This window comes from Drosophila kikkawai, chromosome 3L (assembly GCF_030179895.1).
Source record: "Drosophila kikkawai strain 14028-0561.14 chromosome 3L, DkikHiC1v2, whole genome shotgun sequence".
Lineage (NCBI taxonomy): Eukaryota > Metazoa > Arthropoda > Insecta > Diptera > Drosophilidae > Drosophila > Drosophila kikkawai.
The window spans coordinates 18,788,840-18,799,961 of NC_091730.1; the positions used below are offsets into that span (position 1 = coordinate 18,788,840).

Consider the following 11,122-nt stretch of genomic DNA (forward strand, 5'->3'; position numbering starts at 1 on the left):
CATCCGATGGCGCGACACAAACAATTTGTTTCGCTTCGAAATGAAACAATTAGATTCTAATTTTAGGATCTGCTCCGAACAAGTCAATTTTCATTCCCAAATAATTTAGGTCGTAAGAAGAAGTAAAGATGTGTTGTGGCGTTGGTAAACTAAAGTGGGAGGGGATCATCCCTTATCAAAGTGAGATATTTGGAAGGCTATACCTTACATATACATTTGTGAGATTTTTTGGTTTGTTTGGAAAAATGAACTTTTACGTATTAGAGTAATTAAAACAAGGCTATAACGCATACATATATACTTATATTTTATTTCAATTTTAAGAATGGATATAATGCAATTTTATAAAGTCGAAATAGAAGTTGCAATAATATAATTTTAAATAGCAAAGAAGAATTAAATTAATGTTTTAAAGTAATGGTTTAGTTGGCTCGGGATTCCCATATTATTTAGAAAATCAATCATCCGCCATGTAAAACCAAAATAGCATTTTGACTTAATCACTTAATTGGTTTGAAGTCATGAATTCGTGTTTCAAATAACAAACAATGTTAATAATATTCAATTTAGACATAATATATTACAAAAATATCAACAATATCAAATTTAAACATAACATATTGGTATACTCGATTGTTTCACAAACATTAATAGGTTTTCTCATCTTTTTAACAGTAAAAAGGATATATGAAAGAATTAGTTTTTTTCGGCAATATAAACAATATACCAGCCTTAATATAAATATTCTGTGACTTTTAATTATTTTATTTTTCTAGAAACCTAAATAATTTAAATTTAAATTCACAAAGTAACTTATCTGGATGGTCAAGGAGAACTGTCACTAAAGTTTCAATAAAATCCTTTAATAATTTAAATTGACATGGATCTCTTCCATGCTTTTCGATCCAATAAATTGTAACTCTACATTGGAAAACTGCACTGCTTTTGATAAAGTTAATCTCCTCATCAAAATTCTTTACAGAAAGGACGACCCCAGGACATCCTAGGCTATCCAAATACATAGTGAAAAAATTGTTAAATAAAAGTTAAAACCACAAATCTCATGATGAAAATATCATAAATCCTCCAAAAGCAAACTGACACATATCGCAGATCAATATTAGCGCCTGGATCCAAACACTTAACCCCCGGTTACGTGCACACACACACACATACACAGTTACACCGCCGCACAGCTACAGCTACAGTTACTGTTACAGTTACATGTGTTTCCAGCGATTTCGAGTGTATACAAATGTCTCTTTCTGTTTTCGATTCGGTTTTGCGGGGTCTGAAACACACTCGCAGGATCCATTAGGAGTGCGGAACACCAATTAAAGTTTTGCACGGATTACCAGCGCGAAGTAACGAAAAGAAACGAAAGTGTGTGCGTGTGTGTGTCTATTGCATATGTATTCGCTAAAGGGGAAAGACAGAATGTGTGCGAGCAAGATGGCTCGCGCTCAGCCATTACTCTGGCTGTCCCGCTTGCTCTCGCTTGTCGCAGGCCGCAGATAAATGCGCAGCCATTTTTTAACGGGCGGTGCCTAAATAACGGAAGCGCTTGGGACTTTTGCTGAGTGCAGGCGGGGGAAATAAAGGGAAATTTAGCGCAGATGGTAGGGAATTTTCAACTGATTAGCCGCCACAGCTGTGCATAAATTCATGAATTTTCCGCCTTAGAGGCAGAGACTGCGCGCTGCTCGATGGCGGAAATTTCCCTAGCCAACTTGCAGTCGGAAAATTCGAACTAACGGAGCGTCCCGAAGCTCCCGAAGTCCCCGAAAAAGCTCCCGAAAAGCTTGCAATGCAACTTGTCAAGCTGCACCTAAATCGTTCTATATAGTCGCCACAAAATGGCGACGCTGTCGGAATCGGAATGCTGCCGATAAATCAAAGTTTCTGGGATCGAGAAATGAGGCTTTACAACAAATACGCGCAGCATCAAGTGGAGGAGCGGAGCGGCCTTTCATCACAGGGAATTAATCAGAGCAGATGGAGCAGCGACAACCGAAAAATAACGACGCGGCATCTCCCAAAGAAAAACGCCGCGAGCCAGCGCTGCGTTATCTCCTCAATCTGAATGAATCGCCGCCACAGCAGCCTCAGAGCATCGGGGGGCTCTTTAGTGCGTGTCCATCGCGTCACCGGGCCTTCGATTCGGGTGAGGATTGGAATTGGAATCGGGACAGGGACCTGGGACTGCGACATGTATTCGGATGCATCCCATTTACAGAGTATCTGCAGGGAGAGAAAATTCGGGGAGAGACATTAAGAGGTTTCAGAAAAGGTTTGTTCAAGGTTTGTTCTACATAGAAATTAATATAAAACATTTAGTTTTTAAGCATTAAATATATAGTTTACAGTTTCCTTTAAATTTAGATATGAGGAAATGTTTTTCACTTCAGAAGAAACTTAACAAAACAGTTTAGAATGCTTTAACTAATAGTTTCCTTCCGAGGAAAGCCTGTAAAACACCATATTTAAATCTTAAAATAATTAAACATATTTTTTGAAACCTTAAATATAATGTTGCATTCTTTTACAGGCTTATTTTTCTCCAGTGTACCTGCCTGAGTGCGCCTCAGCATCTGTACCTCTGGTCAATGGCGCTTGGAGGCGACAGCAGCAGCAGCAGCAGCACCGGAATGTCACCGCAGCAAGTATCCAGCGAGAGACCCTCTTCGGCGGCAACTACATACAATAATATTATATATATACGCATTTCTTTTTAAGGTGTACCCATCCAGGAGCATCCATCAAACGCGCGCCCCGTTCATGTCAAATTATAAATTCCCGAAAAAATTTAAATCTAATTTTGTCGCGGAGGCTGCGGCCAGACCATCGCCGTATTCAAAATACATAATGGATTTTACTTTCGGGCTGACAAGTACAAGCCCATTTAATCAATAATTAACGTAATCCATCAAGTACAAAGTGTCAAATGCACTCGCGAACCCATCAGGACTAAAAGGATTTCGGATTTACCCGAAAAGCGCATCGCGTTGACAAAAAATCAAGTTGTCGCAAGGACACACGAAACAAATCCGCGCCCGTCACATCTGCATGTCGAAAAACCAGCAGAAAAAGGAGACTCTCGGCCGAAACAACCCCCGAGCCTGAGCCTGAGCCAGAGCCTGAGCATCCGAGACTAACTGTAACCCCTCCTCAGCCTGCCGTCTGTCACTGTCGAGATATCAGGAGGACAGCCAAGGGGGGATTGGGAAGGGGAAACGGAGTGAGAATGGGCATAAAACTGAAACAGCAGAAAGCAGCAGCTTATCTAAGCCGAGAAGTCGACCCTGATCATTCCCCGGCCATATAGATAGCCCCTGTCCTGTGCTCCTGCTCACCAAATGGGTATCAAACTACGCGTACAAATGTCCATTTTTCAATTTACCTGGCCGGGTCCACTCCACATCCATAGTCACACCACTCCCCCGCCATAAATTGAATCTGAAATGAAATAAAACCGTGCGATACGGGCACGGGAAGTGAGCAAACAAACGGACAAACACCCACCGAATCGCTCTATAAATTAGCCCTTGGCCAGCGACCGTTGACCAGTTGTCCAGTTGGTTTAGCTGGCGGGCAAAAGACCGTGAAATTTTCCCAATATGCTGCGTTTTATTTGCGTTTCCCTCCACCGAAACGCCACTCATCCCGCCATTAACCATATAGCATTTACCATTTGACATTGCACTGGCCATAAGTTTATAAACAGTCGAGGTAGGAAAAATAAGACTTAGATACAGTTGAGGGAATATATGTAAAATGATTTAAATTATTTTATGAAATTACTTATTTACATTTTCCAACTTGCTGTTAATGACCTTACAGATTTGTAGATATTTTTAGATATATTTTTAAATCCCTTTCTTATCATTCTGACCTCTGCTGTAGCATGCTGTGGGACCTTTCGGGAATGCTCGCATTTAAATGCCCCGCTTGACGTATGAATAAATTATGCCCCTCGTCCCCGCACGATCGATTCTTCGGCTAGTTAACATAATTTCAAAGACAAAGGCAACGCTCTACATATTATCCAAAAGGGACAAGGACTGGGACTGCAACTGGACCTGGACAGCCGAGGGACAGTTGACAGTTTGCCGCTTTGGTGGGGAAAATTTATATGCCGCAATTTGTCAATTGTTGCAATTTCTCTTTGTGCGCGCTTGCATCTATTTAGTTCCCAAAGAATAGCCATAAAGTGCCTTATAAATAATTGAAATGTTTGTTTTCATTTGTTGTGAGCCAGCTTGTCGAATTAAAGGTATCTGAGTTTACGTTTTAAAGGGAGAGATCCTAAAGTTGGGTATTCTAGAATAGCTTAATCATTCTAGAAGGCTGTCTTGGACTTTTAAAGATAAGTAAAGAAACTATTCCCAATTTATCTGAATATATATTAAAGCACACTTAAAATTAATACAATTCCGGCTGGTTTTCTGCTGTTAAATAATATTTTTACTTACTGAACATGGACTTAATTTGCATCTTTGTTGTTAACTTCAAGCATCCACATTTAATATTTATTTATATAATAATTTATAACCCATTGACTTCTCTCCTCAGGCATATAATTCCCTGAAAAAAATATGGCCAGCGGTAAGAGGAGCCTGACCCGAAACAACTCAGACGAAGAGCTGGCGTAACCCGAGTCCTTGTCGCTGGATGTACATAAGTAAATGAGCTTTAAAATAATTTAGCTATCTGCTGAGCACATGTGTTTGTTTGTTTTCCCCTGCTCAGAGATACCAGTTACCAGTTCTTAATGCGAGTGCGGACAGAGAGATGTCCCGCCTGACGTTTATGAAAAGCCATCGCAGCATCAAAGCCAATTAAGATACCGGGCACAGGCGAGGCCTCGAGGCTGGAGACTCTCTCGGCCAGGGAATACGCGACTAATTTCCGCGACAAAGCCGACAAACGATCCCAGTCCAGTCCTGGCCGAAGTCCGAAGAAGCGGCACTTTTGTCGCAAACACAGGCCATAAAATTAAGAACTCTGATTGGTAACAAATGTTTTTGTTCATTCGAGTGATAAAAACGTAGCGAACCGAAAAGATATAAAAATCTCTTTAGTGTCTGGCCAGCGCGGCGATGATAAAATATTTAAATGAGCGCCGAAATGGGAAGGTTCTTGGATCGAATCGGTTCGGAACGGATCGGATCGGATCGGACATTTGGGAAATCAGAGACCGAGAGCCAACCTTAATGGCCGCGCGCACGAACTGGGACTCAAACTGGGCCTCGGCTTTGGCCAAAAGGCAAACAGGGCCCAAGGGCAAAGTGTGAAACATCGCCAATAGCATTCGACGATAACCAGTGTGTCCCGAGTAAGTCGGTCGCCTGTCATGATTAAAAGGAACTCCGGTGCCGGCTAGGATATTAAATTACAGCAATAACTGGCAAAGACAAGGGCCAAGAGCCAGGCAAAGGCTTGCCGGTTTCCTTTTGGGTAAGGCCAGAACGACGGCCAAGCCCAGGCTGAAACTGAAGCAGAAACAGAAACAGAACACAAACGGCCACGACAAAATCATAAAAGGCATAAACAGTTGTAAAGACCCAAACCACAAAGGGCGTAGAATCAAAATTGAGCACTAAAACGTTATCGAGGACGGCAGAGATTAACTAGCCTGTTTATTTTCTTCTGCTGTGTGTCTCCAACTCCAAGCAGGTAGTTCGTTGCATCCGAAAGATACTCGTACTTGTGCGACATTACGATCATTACCCCGTGTAACAGATACCGATACGCAGGGAAAGGGCCGGGCCAGCAGGTAGACAGGTCGACCTGTCGTCGTGTAATCCCGTCCCGCCCGGCAATTATAACCATATATAGGAAAGGTACTCCTCTCTGGGCAGTACAAGATCTCTCTCCCCCGCTGGCCACGACGACCCACAGCCGAGCTATTGTCCAAAAAATTGTCATTCACAACTGTCTCGCCGATAAGAAACAATTATCGGGCGGGAAACCAGAGGACAGCGAGCTGAAATCACATTGAATGGCGCCAGTTTCACAATGAATCTCCGGGCCAGAGGACAAGTCCAGCGTTTAGATTTCGTCATGGCTCTTAAAAATGTAGGTTACATAAAACTATTTATGGGTTATGGGTCAGCGGCGACAAAGGCTACCAGGAGATCGTACAAACGTGGGAATAAGATAAGGATGCCGATCCTCTTAGTCTATATTCAGCACTTGAAAGGGTATTTGAGATTTTTCGAAATGATTCTGGAATTCATTGAGTGACCAAAATTGGTAAATTATTCACAATTCTCTAACTTTTATATTTAATCAGCAATACCAAAAGATCAAACTACCAGAAATTCCTTTAATTAATAGTCTCAAAATAATTCCAATAGATAAACTGCTACATCAGTTATTTCACGTTAACACCACACACTTTTCCACCCCAAAATAACATTCGGGGATACAGATCTATTGATTGCGGGGAGTGTCCAAGACGCACTCGTCCTAATGGCAGCCCTTCAAGGAACATAATTTACTCCACGTGTCGGGGATTACATATTAACTATGCCACTGTGCTCATTTCAGGGGCGTGCCGCTGCAAACGCCTGCTGTTAATCTTTACCTTCCTGGATTGACATTTATATAGCTATTCAAGAAAGTGTGTATACATAGTAATATTTTATGATAGACGTCGGTTTTTATTTATAAAGGAATTCCTCTTTTCTTTTATAGTACATATGTATCTTTTAAGGTAAATATTTAATGCTTTTTTGACTTGGTTGTTAAATATTGATTTGCCAACTATCTATGAATATCGATTTAAAAATGCTGGTACTTTAGTTCTTCTTCAAGACACAAGATGGCCAAGTAGCCATCCAAAATCCTTATACATTCAGATGGGAAATTAAAATCTTATTGTATTAATTGTTAAAAAACTGTTGCCCCAATTTTTACATTTTTTAAGAGGGTTACATCATTAAAGTTGACAAAAATTTTATTTTTAAATATTTAAATTACTGTGCAGATTTTTCATGATGATTATTAATATAGAAAAGCGTTATAAATTAAAATAAATGATTTGTTTACTTTGCAATGATCGATTCCTACTTCGATTACAATAATTCAATTTCAAACATTATGTATATACAAACAAATATGAATTTATATTGACTTCCTTTGCAGAATAATAGTTCCTTCGAATCGTTATTTATTTCACATTTTCTATGGGATCAGAAGTGAAATTTGATTTTCGTTTATTAGAAATAAAATAAAGGCATTTTCTAAAAGGGATTTTCTGTATTAAAACATAAAATTGGGACTATAGCCTCAGTATATTAATTCACTTATTTATTTTTATACCCTTGCATGGTATTTTAATTTCAGTCAGAAGTTTGCAACGCAGTGAAGGAGACGTTTCCGACCCTATAAAGTATATATATTTTTGATCAGCATCAACAGGGGAATCTTTCTAGATATGTCAGGAAGAAATCGATTTTTTGCCATTTTTGCAAAATTTTATAAGGGGTTACATCATTAAAATTTTTGATTTTGATAAAAAATTGAATTTTCAAAATTTTTAAATGAAGTATGCAGATTTATTAATTGTAGAAAATCTTGCACAGAACAGTTTTCCGATTTAAAATTAATGCTCTTCTGGCCGAGTTATGATATTTTTAATTTAAAAAAATCAAGGAGTTTTTTAATATAAAAAATCCGATTTTATAATACAAAATAATATTTTTCTAAGTCAAGGAATCATTTTCGACCCTATAAACCATATATATTCTTGATCAGCATTAACATGCGAATCTTTCTAGACATGTCCGGAAGAAATCGATTTTTTGGCCATTTTCCCGAAATTTTATAAGGGGTTACATCATTAAAATTAGCACAAAATTGCCAAAAATTTTGATTTCTGAAAATTTTAAATTTGGTATGCAGTTTTTTTAAATTAATAAAAACTAACACAAAACTGCTTTCCAAATCGAAATTAATGCATTTTTGGCTTAGTTATGATATATTTTAATTGTTACCTGCAAGGGTATACAAACTTTGGCTGGCCAAAGTTAGCTTTCTTTCTTGTTCTTAAATATAATAACCATCAAGTTTCTGAATACAATTTATATTTGGTATTAATGCATGTTATTTATAAAAGTATTTTTTCCCGATTATTACAAACAAGATCCTCTCTTTGTGTTTCCAAAGTGTTATAGCTTCATACATAAACATACATTAAAAGATCTTTCATAAAAAACTGGTCTGTGGGGAAGGAGACAATACTGATCTTAAATCCTTTCCGCAGTTCCTTCTCATATTCAAATTCAAATCGGCGCCGGCGCCACCTGCCATCCCGTCGCTGTACTTTTGCACGATCCGCTGCCGTCGTGTAGTTGTTACCCCGTCATCCGGTTGCCTGGGCCCCCGATCTCGCCCAGAAACCGCAAATAAAGGCGATCGCCAACGAAGCTAACTACGAGGTGGCCGCGGCAGGAATTGCCAGAAACATTGTTCTCGTTAAACAGAATCATGTCCAGTGCCCTTGGAGGTCGATCGTGGGCAAAGCTGAGCTAAGCGATCCGATTGCGGGCCACACAGGAATCTCTGTCTCCGTCTCTGTCTCAGTTCTGATCCCAATCCCGATCCCAATCCCCCATCCAGATGATAGAGACAAACCCGTGGCAGGGGGCTGTTTCATTGAGTATTGCTGGCGGGCTTCTAATGACATCTAGTCCTAGACTCCTAGATATCGTTATCTCGTCCTGCAGAATCGGAGAGACAGCCCCGGGCCCGAAGTGAAACCGCAATGACCCCGATCGCCGCAGGAGCATTGTCTGATCCTCAGGCAAAATCGGATGAGCAGAGGCTTCGAAGGAGCAGTGTCTAATGCCCGACGCCCCGCTGCGAGGTGAGCACACAGCCGCCTATAATTGAGTTATACATTCGACTGGCCAACTGACCCCTCGGCGTTCGGGTTCCTCCTTCTCGGAGTCCTGCAGCTAAGCGGACAATGTTTTGACATAAATAAATGCCTGAATGACTTTAAGTGATGCCAGCTTACTTTGACTTTCTATGCGCCCCGAACTCGGTTTTGGCATGATTTATGGAGCACGATCCGGCGACTGCTCAAGACATTACTTTCGTATATTTCGCATTAATGGGGGATCGGGGATCGGGGATCGCAGAAAGGACAGGGTTGCTTATGGTTCCGATGCTAATTCGTATTCAGGTAGTGAGCGGAAAACAATAAATATATTCGCAGCCGGCTCGAAAGCGGGGGAGATATTATGACATATACCTCTTTATATTCATATATAAAATAACCCAGAAAATGGTTTACAATTAGAATGGACATAAGATTAGGTATTGTTGTTTAAACAATTTGGTTAAATGATTTTAAAGCTTAAAGGTTGTGTGAAGGTCACAAGAAGTTTGTTTGGTTATAAAAGAAGACAATTCAGTAAACAATCGATTAATTTCTGTGATAGTTTCTTCATAGTTTCAGCAGCAATCTTAATTTGTTGTAATATAAGGAACGCATGGGTACATTTAAATAATTAATTACCTAACAAATACGGGGTTGCTTTTACATGGCATTTAAAATATTAATAAAATAGAGAAACTACAAATATTTACATACATGGTATTTACCATCTGCAGATTAAAATGGATTTGTTTCTTTAAGAACAACAATAGGAATATTTGTGATATAAAAATATTTAAAATACATTATTGTTCTCATATATAAAGTTTTCACTTGAGAAGAAACAATGTAGACTAAAATATAAATATTGAATTTATAATTAAAAGAGGCTTCTTTTAGTTTTCTTTTTTAATGGCGAAGTTGATATTAAAACATATTTTGATATAAACAAAGATTACGGAGAAGGACCCTGTATAAATTTCATTTAAAAGCTTATACACTATTAATTTTGAAAATGTAAAAATATTTTGATTCAATGCAAATAAATAAACTGGTTTAACTGCACAAACATATACATCATAACAGATGTTTAAGTGTAAATATGTATGTTTGAGAGCAATAATTAAACACATAAGTATGCTTCACAAATTGCATTTCAAAAAGCGTTGCATACTTTCGGGGTTGGAACTTAATTTCCGTTGTAAGTGGCGTATGCGCGATCGGCATTTCCGGTACGCAATGAATTCCATTAAATTGGAAAATATACTATAAAAAGTGTATGTATTAATTTTTTAGCTTCTTTGAGATTGAATTAAATTGAAGAATGTCGTTGGTGGCCATAATATCTATTAACAAGGATTTACGATCTTTCTAGGTAAATGAATGGATTCGACTATTTTTAAGGTTTGACTGACTTTGAGCTTGAGCTATTATATGTTTAATCATTTTATAAATAATTATTTAGTTTAAAAAAAATTTTTATAGGTGTCATACGCAGCTCTGATAAGAAATGGTCGTACAAGATATGAAATATAAAATATAAAAATCTATAGAGAACAGAAATGTATGGTATGGATATTATCGAAATGATTAGAATCGCTCTGCTTTGAAATATCAATATGTTTATATTTGACATATCTTATCTTGGATAATTTGAGTTATTTAATCAGTACAAAGCAGATATGTTTACATGTATTTTTAATATAATATTACAATACTATTCAGATTCAATTCAATCAATATTTTAATTGTCATTCAGGTACAATTTTAAACAAAGGTGACTCTATTAAATAAAAAGTAAATATATTAATACGAACAAAAACAAATTTATCCTTTTCCCTGCACATTTACATTTTTCTAAATTACCAAAATGATTTTTAATTTTTAATTTTAAAACCATTAAACTCGTGCTCATATTTTTTCTTCCTTTTATTTATTTACATGTTCAGGTATTGCATTTTTAATTCCTTAACTATTTTTATTTTATTTTCTGGCTGCCGATTAAACCATATTTGATATTTCATTTTATATTTTACTCTCATTAAATACATATCAATCATTTTCAATAAATAATGTTTTACATTTATTATATTATTATACAGCTAAATTATTGGGTATGATTACGTTTTTTTATATATTTTTATAAGTTTATTAATTTTCTTTATTATAAAATGTTTTATTATAGATTTATTTGAATATTTCGAATATATAAAATTATATGACAAATTGAATGGG

The 11,122-nt window shown here is 37.6% G+C and overlaps 1 protein-coding gene across 1 annotated transcript; it reads left to right on the forward strand.

The window, feature by feature from the left end:
- The first annotated feature begins 1,881 nt into the window (after positions 1-1,881).
- On the forward strand, positions 1,882-3,789 carry LOC138928526 (uncharacterized). Its single transcript, XM_070285719.1, has 2 exons — positions 1,882-2,290; positions 2,549-3,789. The coding sequence occupies exons 1-2, from the start codon at positions 1,996-1,998 to the stop codon at positions 2,575-2,577; spliced, it is 324 nt and encodes a 107-aa protein (XP_070141820.1). The 5' UTR covers positions 1,882-1,995; the 3' UTR covers positions 2,578-3,789.
- Positions 3,790-11,122: the final 7,333 nt, after the last annotated feature.

Bases quoted from the DNA above. Each gene is read 5' to 3' on its own strand.
- LOC138928526 (XM_070285719.1), top strand. From the start codon at position 1,996: ATGGAGCAGCGACAACCGAAAAATAACGACGCGGCATCTCCCAAAGAA. The intron at 2,291-2,548 runs GTTTGTTCAAGG...ATTCTTTTACAG, and splicing joins ATTAAGAGGTTTCAGAAAAG to GCTTATTTTTCTCCAGTGTA.